At 43.0% G+C, this 21,596-nt stretch overlaps 2 protein-coding genes across 5 annotated transcripts in view; one reads left to right on the top strand and one right to left on the bottom strand.

The window, feature by feature from the left end:
* kiaa0825 (KIAA0825 ortholog) overlaps positions 1–10,035 on the bottom strand; it is a 110,553-nt gene extending 100,518 nt beyond the window's left edge. Inside the window, exons 1-2 of the mRNA XM_084551590.1 lie at positions 9,575–10,035; positions 6,194–6,330 (exon numbers count right to left, since the gene is read on the bottom strand). Of these exons, the coding sequence (XP_084407716.1) occupies positions 6,194–6,324 (131 nt within the window). The 5' untranslated portion in view covers positions 6,325–6,330; positions 9,575–10,035. The remainder of the gene's footprint in view (positions 1–6,193; positions 6,331–9,574) is intronic.
* A 118-nt stretch (positions 10,036–10,153) lies between these two features.
* Positions 10,154–21,596, top strand: part of slf1 (SMC5-SMC6 complex localization factor 1) — a 30,345-nt gene continuing 18,902 nt past the window's right edge. The window contains exons 1-15 of one of the 4 annotated variants that reach the window (XM_084551587.1): positions 10,154–10,440; positions 10,832–10,942; positions 11,402–11,480; positions 11,606–11,831; positions 11,934–12,087; positions 12,749–12,874; positions 12,995–13,060; positions 13,561–13,707; positions 15,225–15,391; positions 16,109–16,243; positions 16,393–16,546; positions 16,698–16,866; positions 16,961–17,106; positions 17,650–17,759; positions 21,075–21,154. In XM_084551587.1, the coding sequence (XP_084407713.1) occupies positions 10,832–10,942; positions 11,402–11,480; positions 11,606–11,831; positions 11,934–12,087; positions 12,749–12,874; positions 12,995–13,060; positions 13,561–13,707; positions 15,225–15,391; positions 16,109–16,243; positions 16,393–16,546; positions 16,698–16,866; positions 16,961–17,106; positions 17,650–17,759; positions 21,075–21,154 (1,870 nt within the window). In that variant the 5' untranslated portion in view covers positions 10,154–10,440. Of the gene's footprint in view, positions 10,441–10,756; positions 10,943–11,401; positions 11,494–11,605; positions 11,832–11,933; positions 12,088–12,748; positions 12,875–12,994; positions 13,061–13,560; positions 13,708–15,224; positions 15,392–16,108; positions 16,244–16,392; positions 16,547–16,697; positions 16,867–16,960; positions 17,107–17,649; positions 17,760–21,074; positions 21,155–21,596 lie in introns of those variants that run through there. The other 3 variants (XM_084551588.1, XM_084551586.1, XM_084551589.1) reach the window with 3 other exon arrangements.

The following is a 21,596-nucleotide window of genomic DNA, read 5'->3' as shown; positions in this document are numbered from 1 at the left end:
ACTTTATCACAGTAGCCTGGACTAGAGCGGGTCCGTCTGATAGTTACCATGTCCCCATTTATCTCCTCCCTTAACAACTTCTGAGTGGACAAAATGTTTGACTGTAAAGACGTGCAGGTGGCGGCGTCCTCGTTTTAAACGTGACTTCAAACACACCCAAATAAAGACAGTGGTGCTGCAGCATAAACATACGGACGCAATAGGCACCACGCAGCAGACGCACAAGGATCTACACACCACGCCACTTTCGGCTCTCCCTCCCTCTCACTCAGCGCCTGTGCTGCGAGAAGACAGATACAGAAGCATCAGTAACAGCAACAGTAATGAACACAGACATCGATATATCAGCGCGTGAGTGTGTGCTAAGCATCTGGCGCGAAGTGGCATTACAGGCGTCGGCAGGCATCTGAGACACACACTTCTTGCCGTCTCATGTCTTACTCGCTCCCCCGACACACACACACGCGGAGACACACATACACAAACACCGCTCTTTTGATTTTAACAGACGGCATCAGCAATTCAGTTTCCTCTTTAATATGACAGATTAGAAATGACATCTTTGGGCTCGACATGTTTAGTCATTTCCATGCAAATCAATGCATATATATTTGGATATGTAAGACAGTGTGAGAGTGTGTGTGTGTTTATGTGTGTGTAGACCCACATACCTGCATAATTAAGCATGCTGTGGCGTTGCGAGCACAGCTATTGGGCTGACACGTGAGTAAGCCATAGCGCGTACACTGGTATGGTTGAAATGATTAATTAGACAATTGGTTGATGAACAAAAATCAATTAACGAGGAATGGTGTGTGTGTGTGTGTGGTTATTTTATATCAAACACCGGAGACGATTTAGTTCTTTTTATGTCAGAATTTCTGTAACAACTTTGAAATGACTTTTGTCCCTGTGGACTAGCAAGGAGCCATTATGATGACATTTTATAGACTATATTATCGGATATTCAGACAAATAATCAATGGAAAATAAAATATTCAGTTGCACGCGTACATCTCTGTCTCCCAGACGCGCGCGCGTGTGTGTGTGTGTGTGTGTGTGTGTGTTAGTGTACGTGATGCAAAGCCAAAGTGCCATTTTCCCATCAGACATCTACCATAGGTCTATAAACTGCCTCCTGCTTGCTCCTGGGCCATGAACGCATCCAGATGTCTTCCAATGGCAGCACATTAAATAACCGTTCAATGTGACACACTTTTGTTTCAGAGGGGGGGAAAAAACGCAAGGGGATAAAATGTTATAGACTGTTACAAACCGCCATCCTCTAGATTGAACACTGCCTAATGATGTTCTCTCTCTCTCTCTCTTTAACTACCTTCCTCTCTCACTCTTTTCTTCCTCTTTAGACAGGACAGATGATGCATTTCTATCTCTCTCTTTTTTTTTTATACACCAATGCGCTGACTGACGGAAACTCTGATTATAAAGTGGCTGTTTTTCAGAGTGATTTGACGGCGGGAAGTGTTTGTTGCACAAATGGTGAAGTATAACAGTTTGATAAAACAGGCCTTGATCATATATATACATATTTTCTTTACCTTACCCTGTCTGTGTTTTTGCGATGCTGAAACACTGTGCATGTTCCTGCTTTTCAGTGCATGCTTATTATATAGGAAAAATATCGCCTTGTGACAGATTGTTTGAGTGCAGCAACTCTGCTTGCCCAAAGCTCACTAGCTGTAAAACACAGCTTCAGCAAGGTCTGAGAAAAACCGGCACGGCTCAGGACTGCTGACGGCCCTGTGCGTAAAATTAATACACACCACTTTAAACAACAGAGAGGACTGTTGCCGAGATGCCGGCTTGTTTGTGTGACCTCTGGCTTCGCTTTCTCCGAGGAAAATATAGCAATGAGTTTCAGAGGAAATGTATTTCTGGACCGACGCGTTCCTTTTCCTCATTTTAAAAACGCTCATGTTTGAATAAACATAACGAGAGGAAAAAAACACACATATGCACATTAAGTTTTTGGGTTGACTCCTGTCATATGCCATGTCTTCTGATGAACCCCTCCTGAATTAAATGGCTGCGCGGAGCACTGCATGTGTGTTTATGGCACGTCATAAACATGGATGTTCGTTCAGGGCTCCACCCCAGGACGTTACATAGACAGCAGGTTTCAAATGGGCTTCCATCTGTAGCTCACTTTTCACCAACTCTCTGAAGTTCATTAAAACACAGAAAACGAGAGCACGCTGTAAACTTTTCTCTTGCTACTCGGCTTTAGAGCGCAACTGCCACCAAATTAAGATTCCTGTCTCGCTAGATAGCCGGGGGCTCTCTCTGGGACTTAGCCCTGCAGTTCACATGTATGTGGACACAACTGAAAGAGACTGGACTGGTGATTTGAAACCAATAGGAAGCCACAGACTTAGACAGGAAAGAGAATGGCTTTGAAGTCATCGTCTAACTCTTTCCTTCGCTCAAGAAAACAATGTACTCTAATGGCTGCAGCAGCAACGCTTGCCTCCTGAGATACATTCTCAAACCTCGACTGCACAGCTTTTCTCTCTCCATTTCTTCCCTTTCCCTTCTCTCTCCTCAAAACTCTCACTTCCCTTATTTTCTTTTCTTTGCTCTCGCCTTTCAATTACCCCTCCTTAAGGCCTTGTGCTGTAAGTTATAAAGTCAATGTGGATGGTCTGTGTCAAGAAGTCCATCCAGCACTCGACAATGTAGTGACCTTTTGCCCGCCAGCGTGAATGCTACCTGCAGCCTAATCAACTCGGCAGGATTAGCTCCAAACCTGATGACTTCCACTGCCAGCAGCTCAGACGCCGAGGAAAGAGACAGAAAGAGTATGAGAGAAGAGGAAGGTAAAAATGGGTGGAAAACAGAGCAGTCACAGAAAATAAAACCATTCAACTATCTGAGTAAAGACGACAATGGACGAAAGCCTTAATGGCAAAAACGCCGGGGTGGAACTCAACAAAAGACCCAGAGAATGAGAAAAGAGGCAGAGGAGGCGAGGAGGAAAGAATTCTTTAGGCCTCTTGACAAACATGTCAATCATCTTACCCTAACTGACACACACATACACACACTTGCACTTGAACTGCTGCAGTGAAATTTAATTGTTTTTCAGACCGGTTCAGCTAGACAGTCGACACCGCAACCGCACCCCCCCCAAAACCTTCACCACTGAGAGAGAAAGGGAGCAACTGGAGGTCTTTTATTAGATATGATGGCACATTTCACAGCTCCCTGACTTACAGAAACCCAATCCCGCGATTAGTCAGCGCTTTGACGTTATCTTAAGTTCCTTGTCAGAATTAATTTAGTGTGGGTGGGCTGCTGTGGGGCTGTCTGTCTGTCGTGCTCCGCTCCCCTCCGCTCGCCTACAGGAGGTGGGGGTTGGAGACAACCGGGGCAGGAAGATCCTTTTCAAATAAACCCCAGCTCCAGTCAGTGCCAAACCAGCCGCCTGAGAACTAAATATCTCCTCTATCAAAGGGTCCCATTCTGCGAAGGGAAAAAGACTGAATGGGCTTGAATGAACAGGCTGAAAACAAATCCCGTCTTGGCCCAGCCTGTCGCCCACTTAGTGCCCTCAGCCCTCGTCCCCCCCAGCCACCCAGTCCAGCACATGATACCGGAGAACTGATACAGCTGATATACTAACTTAACACACGTGTCACGCACAGCTAAACACAAAATCAGCTACATACTGCAAGGACCACGGATTAGTATTTTTGTGCATTGAAAGGGAACCTTGCACGACATTTCAGCGTGGCAGGCTTTCCGTTCCCTCGGCCTGCACACATGTTCAAAATCTCAATTATAAGGAGCAGTCACGCGCGCACACACGCAGAATCAAATGCAGTATTGATACCGTACCCTGATCAAGATTGGCAGGCGACTACAGAGAGCCATTTGCCTTGCCTGTGTGAAACTAGAGGCCCGTCTGTAGTCTCCAGGCCTGCGCTGACACTTCATTAGAGGTCTTTTCCTGGTAGCCCACCCGATCCAGCTCCGCACCCCCACTGTGCCATCTGATGAAAACTAATGGATTACAGCATTTCAATTTGGGGGAGCCAGCTCCGTTGTCAGCCTATCTTAATCTCCTTCAATTAGGGAGCAGCTCTTAGGCAAATCTCTGACATCTGAGTAGGGGGAGCAGGCCAGTCACTTTGACCCATAAACAGGTTGAAGTCCTTCACGGGTGTGGGCAGCACTGTCTCCTCCATCTCTCGGTTTCCCTTTCCTCTTCTCCACTTCCGTAATTTGTCCCGGACACTGATAAGTCAATTAGGTAGCAGGTGAGTGAGCTGTGGATGTATGTCTGACTGAGTATAGGTCTGAAGCCCACCCTGGTTGAGGCAAAAGCAAGGCCTTGTAAGATTTTATTTGCCTGGATGTGTCCCAACAGAAAGCGGGCTGTCCTGAAGTAGTTTGGGAGGAAGTGAGCTGCAGTCTGACAGAGATACTGACCAGTGGTCCCCCACGGCGAGAGGAGGATTGCCTTATTTTTAGCCCCATTCTCCATTATCTGGCCGCTTTGTTCTCATAATGGTTATCCCTCTCCCATCTGCAGGAACACAAAATAACCCTTTAATGCTTAGAAAGCAGAAAAATGGCCCGGCCTTCAGTAATAAGCCTTGAATTACCTACCCAAGGGTTTTCGTTTCAAGATGTGGAATCTTCAATTATTATGTTCCCATTTAGAAGGAGGAAGGGGAGAAAAAGAGAAAAGGGGAGGGAGACAGTGAGAGAGAGTGAAGAAGGGATGAGTCCTAGACACTAATGGTGCCAGAGTGAGGCTTTGTTCGCTAGCTACATTTAGCCTGTCCTTCATCATCTGCCCTCAGACTCACAACGCCACAAACGATAAAAGACCTGAAATATAGATTTCTCTTTTTCTTCTCTACCCTCATGTCTCACTCTTTATCAATCTACTGTATTTGTGCTCTCCAACTATCCACATCTGCCAGCAATGACAGATATCTCTTTCAGTCTCAAGTACACAGAAAAAATAATCATTTAAGCACACCTTTCTTCCAATACCTATTGTGACAAGATTGTTCAACTAATTAATAAAATTGAACCACCAAGGAAAATTCTTATTTCATTTTAATGTTATCACATACTTCTCCTTAACTGTTGAATGATAATTCAGCTTAAGTCTGATAGGGGCAATCATCTCAAATCAGCTGAATCATGGAGACAGAGCGAAGCAAAATTTCAAGCACAAACAATTCAAGCACGACGCTTCTGCAAACCCTGAACAAACCATACTCACATGCACATGACAAACCGGGTTATTGGGGGACATCAGATTAAAGTTCAATGAGACAAGTACAGTAAGTTCATTACAGCGGTCTTAACCTAATGACTATATGTCAGATTTCTGCCTATGTGTTACTTGGGTATTTCTAATAGGACAGTCATTGTCAGGTTACATTTTTCTGTTTTGCTGTGTGTTTCAATCATACAAAAAGGCTGCTCAGCAATGAAATCATTTACTTTAGTTCCACATTCATTTGCAATCAGACTTTGGAATTAATTACTGTGTTTAAGATTCAAGAGGACAAAGCCCAAGTAATAATCGGTGCTTCAATACTGCTCCACACTGCTACCACTGTAATGCTTCACCTGTGTTAGACCTTTGTTCTGCATATCAAGTAACTGCCCTGTTTGGCTTCAGCGTATATAAGAAGGAAATCTGATATTTTCTGGTGACTCACTTAAAAAAACAGACACGGCTTAGACTGTGTTTACATTTTACACACGCCACCCTTCAAAAGACTGTAATATGTAAATACACAAAAAGAAAATAATGAAAAATGCCGCTCTTATCTCACTGACATTAAACATTTCCAAAAATGTGGCCATTAAGGAAGTGACCCTCAGCTTGACTAGATAACGTGTGATCGGTAAACTGGGGTGTGGAGTGATAAGAAGAAGGTCAAGGTGTCAGAGAGAAAGAGAAAGTAAAACAGTCCAACAAACAGATGGATGCAGCAGCAGCTATCACACTGCTAACACAGAGCAGCACACATCTTTGAGCCTTTGCGCAGAAGAGAAACAAAACTTGGGCTTAAAATAACGTACGCATTATTTAAAAAAAGAAAAATTCAAAAAAGCAGAAATTCAAAAAAGAAAAACTATACATTTTAAGATGGCAAAGCTTTAGAGAGAAGTTGAAGACTAGCGCTTTACTACTCTGACTAACCTGCTGGCATTGAGACTCGGTTTCTTCTCTGTGTGTTTTAGATGCTTCTCGAAGTCCAGATCACTGGAACCTCTTGGAATCAGCAGCTCCACAAAGCCATGGTCTTCAGGAAAGTCCTGGGGCCATTCCATAATATTCTGCAAGAAAGAGAGGGAGAGTTGGGCTTATTCCATTAGAAGCACTATATTTGATGAGTACCAGCTCCTCAAACAATGCAATGCAAAGGACATCACTGGTGCCAGGATTCTGAATAAACAATGTAGATTGACATCAATCAACCACATGATATTGAACGTTGTATTATTACAGCTGTCTGTCAAGAAACACGCGTTCTGTACGCCCCAACACCCGCAGTCATGTGGTGTATAGTAATTTGAAATTTCCTCAAACAGGAGTCTTATTAGGAGGCGCAAATCAATTTCACCTGAAACACCTGAAACAAAAGGAAGCTTCTCATCGGCAAAAACACTTTCTTCCAGCCCCCCTCCCCTTTTTCTCAGAAAATCATTTGCTGTGGGAGGGCCCCTGATCAAAATGCATTGCCTCAGCCTCTAACCATTTCCACCTACTGACACTACAGTGAGTTAAGACAGGGGGGGAAAAAAAGACCAAATAAATAAACAATGAGGTGAGATGCTCTTCAGTCAAGGTTTTAAATAAACAACTCATCTCTTTTGGTCTCTTCCAGATCTGAGGGCCACCCCTCCTACCCTGTGGTGCTTAACGCTCATGCTAACAGCCAATCCCACGCCGGTGCTGTGCCGCTGGGTCTCATATCAACATTGTCATCAGCGCGAGTCAAGTGGAAGGTAATGGAGAGTGTCTGTGTCAATTTGGCTTTCTCACACTCCGCCTCTCGCCCCTTCCTCGTCATCTGCTCTGATTTTAATAATCCCTGTCAAACTCCAAACAGCTCCCCACACTCCGCTCTGCTTCTTCGCCGCTGCATACAGTCTATGCCACTCTCACTGACAGCGCAGACAGGAAGCTCAACATTCATTTAGCCTGCACAAAGGGAGGCCTGTCCAGCTGGACAAATATTATTTTCCTCCGCTGACAGCCTCACCAGTTAAGCTTGTCCTTTATTATTTCTCCCTCTCTTCTTCTCTCTTACGACTTACCCTCATCGTCACACTCCCCCTGCGTTGCTGTGTGAGAAGGAGTCCATATGCAGTTATTGCTAAAAGGGAAGAGGATTTTCAATCCATGGATTAGGAAGTCAACATTGTAATTATACTGTATGGACTGAGCAAGACAGTGCGTGCGAGTGTGTGTGTGTGCTGTTTCTACTTAGGTGTAAAAAGGATACACAGACAGATGGGTGGAGGGTCTGAATGTCCACACTGTATGTCTGCTGGGTGTCTACCTCCTGCTCTGCCAACATATCATCTGCTATCTTAAGCATGAGTGTGTACATGCAAGTGTGAGTGTGTTAGGATTCACAAGGCAGCACACAGGGCCTCATTAGTACTATACTTTAAATCATCCAGTCTCCATTGTCTTGTCATTAGCTCTTTAGAAAGCAGATGTTGGAGGAGCCCCTGTGTGTTTCACAGTGTTGCAACAGGGACAACTGGGCCAGGCACTGAGACGCCACTGCCTGCCTGAGACATCAACTCCACAGCTATTAGAAGAAGAGAAGAAACACATTCTCTCTCTCACTTACACACACACACACACATATCACTGTCCTATCTCTCTTGCTGCTGCCTGTCTACCACAGCTAGGCTAACACGCAGGCCCATTTACAGTAATGAGTTTGTCCTGAAATATTTAGCAGCATGTCCCCCAGGCTGCCGCTTTAAACCCACTTAGAGCATGTCAAGTTAAAGTCAACATTTTTTTAAAGGGGGTACCTAACAGGCTGATGTAAAAGAAACATAATAAATTAAACAGGTACATATTCTAAGATTACAACACTGCTGAGAACTATCACACGAACACCCAGGGGAGGGCACGGCTTCACTGATACTGCGCAACCACGTGACTTTAGGTGTGTCTCATTAGATGTGATATATGTGTGCCAAATGTAAGAGGCACAGATCTTGGCAAAAATGTATTGGTCACTTTTTCTCTTTGCTACAAGGAAAATATACGGACATAATATCTTCTTAAAATACAGCGCGTAAAACTGAATCACAGTGCAGTGCCTTTGCATCGCTACAACAAATCTGATTAGCCTACACTGAGGAAATGCATAATACATGACACAATCCCAATATCACTTGTTGTTGATGTTTTGCGGTAAAAACACTCAATCATTCAACAGTATTAGAGCATCCTGATCAATAAAAGACAAGACCATATTGTCACACCGCAGCAGATCATGTTGTTTTGCTTTCTGAATCCCAGCTCACATGCTTTCAGTAAGTTCAAGTGTCAAACATACATTCAGTGTAGGAAAAATCACAAATATACGTGACGGTGAAATGGTTGAATTTGAGTATTTGACAGTAAGTGTGAAAAATAATAATAAATTAAACAATGTTAATATGTTATAAACCAGAGGGATGCATAGTGCCCAACTGAGCTGCAACTAACAATAATTTCATTATATATTATTATATGAAATGAAATGAAATGAATGAAAAATATTCAATTTACGTAGTACATTGTGAAAGAAAGAAATGTAGAATACCATCACTTAAAAAGCAAACGATTTGTTTATTATAATTTAAATGATCACTTTTAATCAGTCAACAAATTATTAATTTCTACATCAAAGTTTAGCAATCAGCTAATAGGTTTGTCAAGAAATCCTTTCAGAATAAAATGTATTATGTTCCTATTTCGTAATGTTTTATGTTTTCTTATATATAACCACTCCAATCAATGGTTGAAAACCGAACCAAAACTAGTCAGCAATAATTATCAGAATTATTCTTTATTATGAATTAAAAGCTAATAATTTCAGTTCCGGGGCTTTGCAAGATTGTTAACTTTTTATTTAACAATATCTGACTCTCATACTCTTTTTCTGAATATAGCAGTAGGTGTAAACAACTCTCCCATGACAGAGACACACCTTGCTTGGACCTTTTACCTGCTTGTCATAATATTTAGCCATGTGACTAGACACACACACACCATTGCTTGACAACAGCTTCAAATTTGCAAGTAACGGACTCTTAGTGGATGGATTGACTACAGCAGGTCATGAATAGATAGCACTGTCATTACTTTCAAAGCAGCGTCAAAGTACAGCAAATAAAATAAGTTGCGACGCATTTGCTGATTTTGACGAGTTATAGTTGCATCTTTTACGAAACACTATGGATTGTGGCACAAACATGACACGTGTTACTTGTTTTTATGACTAAATAAAACCAAACTCTACAAACGCAAGCACTGATTAAGGTTAACGTATAATATGAATCTTACCTCCTAGCTCCTTTAATCCACCCACTCCATTACTAGCAGGGAAAATGCGACCAACATCATTAACAGTCACTTCTTCTTGATATTTGCTTACGACAAGCGTTAAACAAAACCGCAAATCAATACAATTCAACGGCCAATATGTGCCACCATGTAATATAATTACATTACTGTGGCTGGTACGTTAGCAAGATACCAAACCGAGCAGTTTTTTGTCAATAGCCGTGCTGTTTCATAAGCAGTCTTTCTGCTAGAAAAACACGTTTCATTATTTGTGGTTATTGGACAACCAAATGTTCCCGTTACTCAATCAGTGTTGGTGATATCTAGATATTTTGGATGTTTCCGGGGACAGAAAGCGTCCGTGACAACAACCCGGAAGTAGCTCCATGAAAACTTCCGCTCAATGGAAGATTCCAACGGATGACAAAACAGGGTTGGGAAAGATTTAATCGATTGTGTCATAATAGTATTTGAATTTTACTAAAAAATATCATCCTTTTACATAACAAACATTTGTAATATATTCTCACACATATTCTATAGAAATCTTCGTTAAAATGCTTCTAATGAATACAATAAATATTTCGAAGTGAAGAACTCCCCTCTCCTGAATATCGTGAAGTTGTCCTCACATGGCAGCTGGGCGCTGGAAGAACTTGCCTGAGGATCAAATACACATCTTCTGTTTATCAGCACTAATGAGCAAAGTCGTCGTGTATGGCTGTTTGCGATGTTGAAGAGTTTTTTTAGAGATAGTTGTCACATACTGGTTCAAACGCTGCTCACATTAGTGGATGTCAGTGTCAGTGTCAGAGTTTTGGCGCGCCTGGACCTGACTGGGAGTGTTCATCGGTGCTGTGTGAAAGGTACTAGATCAGTCAGCTGTGTTTTAAGACAGTTTGCAAGATAAATAAATGCTGATGAAAGGGTAAAACAGCGGGTATTTTGTTTCTCATGTAATCATCAGTGAGACTGTAACCATGCGAGGTTTCAGTGTAATCCAGATAACAGAAAACTATATTTTATAAGTATTGTTTTAATGCTAATTGACACCAAATGAGCTGACTTAGTCAAAATGCAAAACAAAAAGACAAATAAAGTGTCATGATTTGTACTTCAGACATTTGTAATTGTTTCCCTGTCTGGTTCTGTGATTGTGTGAACTTCTTGTGAAAGAAGTCATGTTGTCAAACAAGAATGACAGGATTGCAGTATAGACATAAAACAGTTTTTGTCTCTTTCCTCTCTCTATTCAAGATGGAGAGCTGCATGCATGTTTTCCAGATCTCTGGGATCAAAACCCCGGATAAGAAGAGAGCTTTAGTCCAGGGAATCAAAAAGCTGGGGGGGAAATATGTCGGAGGCTCAGTAAGTAGAGATCCCACAAAACGTTTGCTGTGATTTGATTTGTGATGTAAATTCTGTTCAGTCATTACTATGTGACGGGTCATACACTTGATGGGTCATTACCACTTGAAAAACGGTCAAAATATACAGATGAGAAGACGTGAATTGCTTTCAACGTGAATTCATTACACATTTTGCCCTCAAGTTAAATAGAGTTATAATATAAAAAGTATATCCAGCGCCAGCCCTGCCATTTGGTAATTGTATCCTTTCACTTTGCAGTTTTGAAAGTGATTAATTGGTCTGGCTTAATGCACAAAGGTGAATCTAAATTTGAATGGATGAATCGTCCTTTGTTGTTCTTAATGTCTTAAACTGCACCATAATTCCCCCAGCTAGGTCTTTGCAAATACAAATGAATTAGTTAATATAGATTTGCCTGATTGCCACATGCATAATGATGCAATGGATGTTTTCCAGGTATATCAGCATGCCAGCACGCATCTTGTTATCCCTCAGGTTTTGTCCAGCGAGAAGTTCTTGGCAGCATGTGCTGCAGGTCAGTCAAGATGGTGAATGTTTAAGTTATATTTACATATTCATTTGGTTGCGCTTAATCTGCATTTTTCTTCCTTTTGACTCAACACCAGTGGGACTTTATACTTTGTGCTTCTCACCTATCAGGAAAGTGGGTTGTTACTCCGGACTATGTTTTGGACAGTGTTAAAAGTGGCTACTGGCTTGAAGAGGGACCCTATGAAGTGGCCTTTTCCTCCGGCCCCAAAGCTGCCTTCTATCCCGTCAGACAGTGGAGGGAGAAGGTGGCCAGTGGGAAACTGACAGGGGCCTTCCAGGGCTGGAGGGTACTCCTCATGGTCCAAGAGCCCACCCGCAGAGCCATGTTCAAACGGTGAGGTGCCAATCAAAAATAATGCATTGCCAGTCCCAGTAAAATGTTCAAATATGAATAAAAAGTATAATGATAAATGTATCGTTTTTAAATCTTCCCCAGGCTGCTGAAAGCAGGCAGGGCCGAAGTATACCAGTGTCCTCTCCCCTCTTATGTCTCCATCACTCATGTTATGGCTAAACCAATAACAGAGACCTCAAAATCCCACAATGCTCCTTGCTATCCTGTGAGTCACATAGTCCAGCACCTCTTTGGGGTAAGTCAGACTGATTCATGTAAAAGACATGATTTTAATTAGTTAGATGTGTCAGCAGTTGCCTGAGTGCAAAAATTTATTTTGCCAATTTTTCCTCCTTGAGAATTCAACCCAGTACTTAATTCTCCTGTAAAAACACAGTTTTAGGCACAAATAAGAACTGGGAGATGGGACATATTATGTCTTGTTGTTTGCACCAATTTCCATCTTACACAGAACAGGGCAGTAACTAAACGACAATAATTAAATTAAACATTCTGTAGTGGTCACTGTCCAATCAATTGGTTGTTCAGCCTGATTATTTAATGGCGTATGTTATCCCAAACTGATTGTTCATTTAGAGGCTGCAAGCAGAGGCGTCCTTCATCTGACGCCATCAGACTTCTCCCTGTCTTTACAGCTTATCATTGGTCTCAAGGCGATTCATTATGTTTCTTATAAGAAGAGTAGCCTGTAGGCTGTAATGTTTCACTACTCAGAACTGCAGGTGTCCGAGGGTAAGGTGAAGGCAACACAAAATTCATACAATACATAAGGCTAGGGTTATTTAAAAAAAAAATGCTGGTTGGTGGACTTGCAGTGGCCACATCTCCCAACCTTAGTAAAAGTATCATCTTGAAACTGTCTGAAATTGTCCACTCTTGTGTGTTGGTTTTTTTAGAGCAATCGTGTGGATATGAATTTCAACATAACAGATGATCATCCAGCAGAGACGAAGACTTCTTTTACACATATCGACTTATCCAGTTTGGAGACAGATCTCAAGAACTATGCAATTAAACAGGAGGTATACATCTGCGTGTTTTATGCGTGTAAAAGCATAATCGAACTAACTCTAGGTCGGTCTACATTCTGATCTGTCAGTCTTGTGTGTACCTGACGTTGTTAATGGGATCTTTTCCTGTAGGGCCGTCCAAGACTGCGCTTCCTTGAATTTCTGGTTTACCATGACCCATATCGTCCCCAATTACAGGTACACGTGCATACATCTACCTCCTCCGGTACTATACATCTCTAACATAACTATGTGTTTCATCAGGGGGATCGGGTCGTTCAATTTCCTTTATGTCATACATTTCAATGGAAAGTGACAGCTGGAGCAAGGGCGCATCATACGCAGGTCACCGATTTAACCACCACTGTCGGCTGATCTGAGAGTTTTGATTGGCAGGCCTATTAACAATACTCTGCACTGTCCTGTCCACACCTTACCCAAGTGGATATCCGTCAGATTGCTATTAGTAGTGCGCATGTATTTCCATTCTATACCTTCTGAGTCCGTATGCTTTTTGCCAATAAGCGACAGTCAGAATTGACCCCCAGGAACTTTTGATGCCCATTCAGTTCTTCCTTCCATTACCCTTCTGCCCTCGCTTTTTTTTCTTCCTCCCCTGCCATCCATCTCTTTGAGTGCCATATTTCCTCCTCCTTTGCACACGGCTTTTACTTATCATTGTTCTTTTATTCCTCAAGGCAACAGAAACCGACTTCAGCAATGTTGGTACTATGATAGAGTGCGGCCTATTTATGGAAGCCTTGGACTCAGTCAGAAGCACCATGTATCCCGGCCTTCTGCCACCAGCGCCATACCTGATTTCCCTCTTCGAATATGCACAGCAGGTAGGACCAGAATTACCACAGAGACTTCCCTCCTACTGCTGTATGAGCCTCAGGGGGTGTACGGGAGTATCACATGTTCCACTACTTTTTTTTTTTTAAATTTTGATGGCTATCTTAAGCCCTCTTCGCTTGGTATTAGTATTTCCTGAAGACATTTAGTAATTTGTAATAATTGCAGAGTCGGTCTGTGATCTTAATCCGGTGCAAATCGGCCATGTCCATAATTTGTAGAATAAAAATTACTCTGCCATATTTTACCTACCATATTTTTACAAACGCAGAACTCGTGTTATTATAGTAACCCCGTGTGATTTGACATCTCTGTGATTTAGGTTGTGTTTTTATCTCTTTATTTTCAAGTTGTGTTTCCACCACTGCTTTTTTCTCACTCGAGAAGGACGCCATGCAACACAGACCCATTCACAAAAAACAAAATCAAAACCATCAGAACGTCAAAAATCTCAAAGAATGATGAAATGGATGGCATGCACGGCAGCACATTCTGATGGATTGCATTTTATTTAGTGATGTGTTAATGTGGTCAGTGAAGGCAGTGCAGACGTAGGGGCTTCATTTCTAAATCACATGACGTTGCCAAGTATTACTCTTCTCATGCAAAAAGGGGTTTGGAGAAGTATCTTACTGGTTTCAGTGTTGTTGGATTAAACTAATTTAGATCCGCAAGTAATGATTATTTCAATTATCAAATATGGCCGAGTGCACCGTGTCCCTGTGCACACAAGTCCCCGTTGCGAGGTGGCTGAGAGAGTTCAACCTATTTTGTATCCAAATCGCAAGCAAATAAAAACTAAAATAAAACTTGTCATCAGTTAGGCAACACTTGTGCTACACAGTACACAAGAAAATGCCCACAATACAAACAAATCCAATGATATGGTACAAGTAGCCCAGACAACAGTGGGTGTGTTTCTAGCAGACATACAAAGTGATGGATTAAGTGAAAAGTTGAGCAAACGTTATGCTTGACGAGTAGCCAACCTGAGTAACTTCAGTTCACAAAGCTGTAGTGGTCACTGTCCAATGAACACCATGCATGTCGCGGCCATATTCATCACTTGTCCTCTAGAAGCATCAATTATCATCTGTGCTACTTGGATCAAAATTATTGATTTGGTTTTGTTGTATTTGAGTATTTAAGGCGCATGTGCTGTCAAATCGATTGAGACAGTTTCTTAATTTGTTTGTGTTATGTCTATTGGCATGTGTTTTTTTAAGTTGCAGTGCGTTGCGCTTACTTGGCCAGCATATTTGTAACCATAAATATCAAAACCCTTAGAGGATACAAATATATAATAATAAAAGATCCTAACTTATGTGATGCTTAAACCAACTAATTTGTGTTCAAAAAATGCTATAGATGATTAATTTTTGCAATTTCATTTTAGTATTAAGTCTCTTTATCATCTATATGTAACTATATATGTAGCTCTACTGTAATTATTTCTGTACATGCAAACCAGTCAGACCTCTGTTGTTATGTGTTTGTCATGTCACAGGGCAACGCCACATCTGTCTTCTTGAGAAATTTCCAGCAGCTCTTGCATAACCTGCTCAGCACCAGTCCTCCATGGCTGGCCCCCAGCTCCCAAAGATACTTTACTCAAGTGTTGCAGTGTCCTAGGTGTAAGATGGGCGTGTGGCCTTTCCTGGAGACTGCTATCAGGTAAAACAGGTTTTAACGTTATGCTCGGGCATAACGTTAAAACCGCTGACAGGAAAAGTAAATAATATTGACCACCTTGTTACAGTTCAATGCTCCATTGGGAAATGTTTGGACCTGGCATTCATGTGGATGTTACTTAGACATGTTCCACCCACTTAGACCAGACCAGGCAGCCCCACCCCATAGCAATGACACTCCTTGATGGCAGCAGCCATCCCCAGCAGGATGCAGCCTGACACAGGAACACACACAAAAACGGTTTAGGAACAAAAAAAAAAAAAAAACAATAAATGAAAAACAGCGCAAGCTTCCAAATTCACTAGATCCCAAACTGATCAAGTATCTGTGGGATGCACTGGAACAAGCCTGATCCACAGAGACCCCTCCCCTCAATCCATAGGACCCAAGTGTTAGTGGGGGCCCACTAACAACATCCTGTTGCCACAGGACACCCTCAGAAGGCCCATGTCCATTCTCTGATGAGTCCCTACTCCCTACTGTTTTAGAGGCACAAGGGAGAACTACACAATATTAGGAAGGTGGTTATAATGTTATGCCTGATCATTGTATGCTGTCTTATGAAATTATTCTCTATTATTCTAATAGTTTTATGTTTTTAATTGCTTAAATGGGATGTACCACTTTACCAGCAAGCACTCTGTGATCCATGGCATGTATAGTAACATGCTAAATAAGTTTTATGATGTCTTCTTACAGGTACTGCCTGTCTAGTGAGCTCACTTGTCACCCGCTTCCTGGACCTGCCCTGCCAAAACTGTTAGATTTCCATTGTGACATCCTGTCACTGATCCTCAAGCTTTTTCAGGGGGAACTCCACTCTGTCACCGCCAGGTAACAATGTGATTAAACCTGTTCGTCAACGGATACAAAACGATATATGCACAATGTAGCTATAACTTTTCTAATAACTAGTTTAAATAAATTCTATTAATTAGAAAGTCCGTCAGGCCTTTACTTACCCCTGCCTTTCTCTTCCTCAGAGATTTTTTGCTGCTCCAGGGAACCGGAATATCTCCTGCATCTGCATCAGGCTCTTTGCTGTATGGAACCTTCTGGACTGTGTGGGAGCGCTCCACCCTGCTATCCAGTGCCGTGAAACAACTTGCGCAGCTCTTGGTCCAGGCTGCCATCGTGGTAAATACTTAACTGTTCTCATTGGATGATGTTATGCATCCGCACCGCCCGACAAAATTGGGTTTATTGTGATCTGTAATGGCCAGCTGGTCAGATAACCAGAAAGAAACAAAGATTTTTTTTTCTTTTGTTCGTTCTACCTTCATTGAAGGAGTATACTGAGGGGGATGAGAAGCAGAAGCTACATTTGGCGGACACCCTGCTGGATCTCCTGTCTGTGCTGGTGGAGTTCTGGTGGCAGCAGCACTTCAAACTGAACCAGGCACTTGTAAAGAAAGGCCTTAAAGACCTATCAGAGCACCTTGCTGTCATCAGCCAGGGTATGGACTAAAAACTTTAGTTTTACTCGTATGCTGTTTGATTTTCTTTTGACATGATATTATCTTACATATTTCCTCTGTGCTTTGCCCATAGATACGTCTCCAGTTGTTCTGGCGGAGCTGGTTGCCAGGGTCCGCTCTACCAGGCTGAAGCTGGTGATGTCTGATGCCATATTCAGGAATCTCTGCTGCAGAAATGGCTTCACGGTGGGAGACGAACCTCTGTCTCTCAAGAAAATGGTGTGTCTTTGTCCCTTTTGATCAATCCTTTATTCCCCGGGGCATCTTCTTATTGACAGGCTTTGACATAGTTTGATGTACTTCATGGTGTGATCCTAAACAGTCCTTCTCCATTTTGAACTAAAACAACAGTTTTTATGGTGCCGTGAAACTTTGATTACAGTCAAACAGATGCTTGTAAAAATACATGTTCTGTCTCTTATTTAAAATATTTCAGATGAATATGCTATATGTATATGTTCTGTTTCTTTTCCCACTGTGCTTTTGTGTTATGGTAGTAAAAAAAAAAGAAATGCATTAAAACACAGATGTTTTACATTAGTTAATATGGCCATTTCAAAATTGGGATAGATTATGTTACATCCCTGTGCTGCAGAGAGAAAGATTGCTGATGTTATCTAACCATTGTCTTATGTTGCAGTTGAACATCTGGCTCACCACTGGTGTCTTTGTGCTTTCCCAGTTCCCCTGGGACACATATATTGAGTTGCAGTGTAAAAGCACCGTCTTATCCTGTGCGTATGTCTGTGTGACTTCTGACAGGTCCTTTCCTACCTGCCTGCTCTGGGAGGTTTAGCTCAGAGTCCCAGTGGTACCTGCCGCAGGTCTGGACCCACCTCACACGGCTGCACTAGCCAGGGGACCAGCTGCAGGTCAGTTACGCACAGCTGCCTGTTTATACCACTGTTAGTCTGCATTGCTCATTCTCGGAAAAGCCTGAAGCAAAACAAGCAAGGGGGAGGCTGCACGGAGGTCAGTAAGTTGGTCTAAGACTCTGCATCAACATCTTGACCAACTCGAACGTGTTTTTGACCCCTCAAGTGCTTTCTCATTTCAGTGTCTTGTGCTAGGCTGCATTTAAACTATCAAACCTCAAGAAAAATGTTCAGTTTTTGGATTTCTAATGGCAGTGAGCGTGCAGTAGTTTCTTTTTTTCACACTCCAGCTCATTTTATGTCACCTAAAAGAAACATGAGATGAGAGATGATTTTAGATAGGTGGGAAAATCTTGAGTCTACATGCATGTCCAGTTGTCTAGCCTTGCTTTTGAGAATGTATCACTTCCAATCTTTGAGCACCTCTGAGAAGTTTGACAATTAACAAACAATTGTATAACAGAAAGCCTGCTGATGTGGGGTGTGTGTGTCTAAAATAACAGGACTTGCTGTGCATTGTCTTACCATGCCTCCATTGTCAGGTTTCCACCCCCATATTTTAAGGGTAGACAGCATAGTATGAGGCAGAGCCGCTTGAAAATGTACGGATCCGACAAGAAATGCGAGTGAAAAGGAACAAAGGAACACCTGGAGAGAGGAGGAGAGTGCGGAGGTGAGGAGCAGAGATGCATGAATGGAGGGACTGAGGGAGAGCCGGAGACAGACAAATGGAGGTCAGACAGAGCGTGAGGAGTTGGCATGTGATGGGTCATGCCCAGGTCTGATCCTATCAGTTTGTGCTGGCTGACAGGAGGGGTGCACGGGGAGGTCAAAGCCCTCCTCATACACAAACTGCTCAGCCTGGTTTGGACAGGGAGCCGACAGATACACTAGGATATCCCATCAGGCCTTTGTGTCTTCCCTTACGACCACCAGCTCTCAGCCCTCGCCCCCTTTCCCCACCTCTCTTCATCTGCCCTCGCATACTAAATCCCTTTCTCAAGGCAATCACACACACACACACACACACACACACATATTCTCCGTTCCTCATATCAGACATCTGCTGTTCCACCAGCAGGTAGTTGGCCTGGAGAAGGGCACGAGTCACCAGGGAGCAGGTTCATGAGAAGGCTACTAGTTCATGCACTGACCAGATCCCCTCTTCCCTCCAAAGCAGCTCGCCTTCTACTTTCTTTTCCCCCTCACTCTTTTAAGGGTTTCGTTCCTCGCGACACAGACATGAGAAGAACCGAACAAAACAAGGACCGCAATCTGTGCGGGTGAGATAAAGAAATGCTAAAGGGCATGTAAAATCTTTTGACCCTAAAAGAAAGAATGAAATCAAAATGACAAAGCCTGTGATAAATCGAGAACAGAGAGCGAAAGGAAATCTTGTTTCCTCATTTTCATGGTTGAGATCATGATATTATACATAATTCCAGTGATGTTGACACTCTTAATCAATTAGCACATCTTATGTTGAAGCATTTATGAGGCTGACACAGTTCTCAGACTGCAAGCATTTCCAGTACGAAGCCTTGTATGTCGAGAAAGCAGCTCTGTAAAAATAATTTATGTAAGAAATCAACTATATCTGTTGCTAGAAGACTTGACTGTAATTCACAGTCTTTAAGAAGCTAAAAGACGTGGAAAACAATTTTTTTTTAAGGCCGTTTGCTTAAGTAGCACGAATGTGGTTATGGTTTTAGTAAAGAGTTATCGGTCTTAAATGGTTTCAGTTTTTACGGCACGAGATAAAATCCCGGCAAGATGTTGGGTATTGGATTTATGAAAAGAACCAGGCCTGCTCATAAAGGTTGAGAGGAGCCACCTTTTATCTTTTAGTTCTGGCTGTTAGAACGCATTAGGGGGATTTTTTTGTTTGACTTGAGTCTGTTGTAGCTTTAAATGAAAGATGGCGAGCGTGTTTCTTCTGCACCAGCAGACACACAGGCGGGCATCGGGGCACATGTCCAAGCTTTACAGAGCTGACGGGGCGGCTGATTGACTGACTGTTTAGATGGCCTTTTGACTTGCCGGCTGGCTGCGTGGCACTGAGTGCTGTTAACAGACGGGAAGCTGTAATTAAACCGAGGTTTTCCTCCCATTGGCCCTATCAGGCTCTCTACATGGCTGTTATCTCTTCAAACCAGTTGACTATGTCATTACCCATTTACTTTGACCAGAACTGTGTCTGGTGCCAGGGTCTACTAGGTTTGAGAAGAGCCTACTAGATCCGCTAATATTTTTTTACAATGGCGTTAGATAAATGGCGACAGGAGAAGTTATTTTTAATGCACCGGACATGCATTTCTGCGTTACCACCAGTTACTGCTCACAAGTTTCTTCAGAGAGGGCCACCAAGGGCACACCGAGTAGCTGGACCACTGACAGCATGCTGGCCTCCTGAAGTAGACCATAAGGAAGGAGGAGAGTGGGGCGCATACAAGCCAAGTACTGTCAACCTCCACTGCTGCCAGCATGTATGGACAGGGGACGCTTGGGTGAAGTGGTTCGAGATGAGCAGCGGTACGGCCTCATCATAGAAACCGTTATGGAGTCCCTCTCTCACTCACGCACCCGCACACACAGCTCGTCTCATCCCTCCTCAGCCTTGTCCCTGCTAATAACAAGCAACGTGACAGGACGTGTGTTTCCTCCTCGCTGCTGGGAGCTCCTTCCTGGCTTCTGAACAACCCAATTACCAGGGAACAAGCCTCTTCCCTGTAATACGGATGGCACTCCGCTTCAATGCAACGCACGCGCCCGTGCGCGGACGTATACACACACGAGACACCTGTCAGGCTTCATGCAGGCAGATCTCCCATACCTACACGCAGGACTAGTGACAGCCCACAGCTATTAGCACGCCACTACTTTGAAGAGGCTTCACTTTCTTTTACTAGTTATTCCTCCTAATGTGCTTGCTCACATCGTATTCTTCGTCTCTGCGTTTGAGGCGTTAAGTGGGAGGAATAGCGCTTCGGAGACGGGAATGGAGGATAGGGTGTGTGAAGTATGTGTGTGGCCGGCGCAGTAGGGGTTTGACAGATATTGTCAGATTTCATTTAATACGATACCGCGCCACGAGGGATTCATTTGGTAATGGCACTTTTCACAGTACAGTAATCCCGGTTCCACTTTCTGGACCACTGGGTCTCCTTGCTGTCATGCTGAAATGGTCAGTCATTGAAGCCCTGGACTTGTTTATGTGAATCATGGCGTAATCACTTCATGAATTTGAGAGGATTAGTGTATTATATATATGTTCTCACAAACCCTTGGACCATGTCCTTTGTCTCCATACAGCGCTCCGAACTCTTTGGGGAATGAAACAAGCTTGGAGAAAGAGAACATCCCCAAAGGTTTGAACAGAGTCAACGCAGCAGGTACGGCACACACACACACACACACACACACGCACACGCACGCGCACACACACACACACACACACATGCACGCACTGCCGCTTGACAATAGCTTCACATTTGCAAGGAGCAGACTTTTAATGGACTGATGCACTACAGTAGGTCATCAGTAAAAAGGGACATGATAGCCCTGTCATCACTTTCAGTTTAATGAAGAGCACATAATGTATGGAGGGAGTGATTGATTTGCATTGGACCGTGCTTCCATCTAGTCAGCTGTAAGAGCATCTTGACTGCATAAGCAGGCCCGCGGTGTACATTTATGGCACAGTTCGGACCGTATTACCACCTCCTCTTGTTCCGTTCACATTGAAATTCCACACAGCGCTCCCTGTTTTGTTTTGCCTTTTCCTCATGTCTTATTCACGTATTTTTTTTATTTTTTTTTAAAAACGAACACATA

The sequence above is a fragment of the Chelon labrosus genome (genome assembly GCF_963514085.1).
Source record: "Chelon labrosus genome assembly, chromosome: 9".
NCBI classification, from domain to species: Eukaryota; Metazoa; Chordata; class Actinopteri; order Mugiliformes; family Mugilidae; genus Chelon; species Chelon labrosus.
Note: the sequence above shows the minus strand (reverse complement) of the source record. Positions and strands in the feature narration are given on the sequence as shown.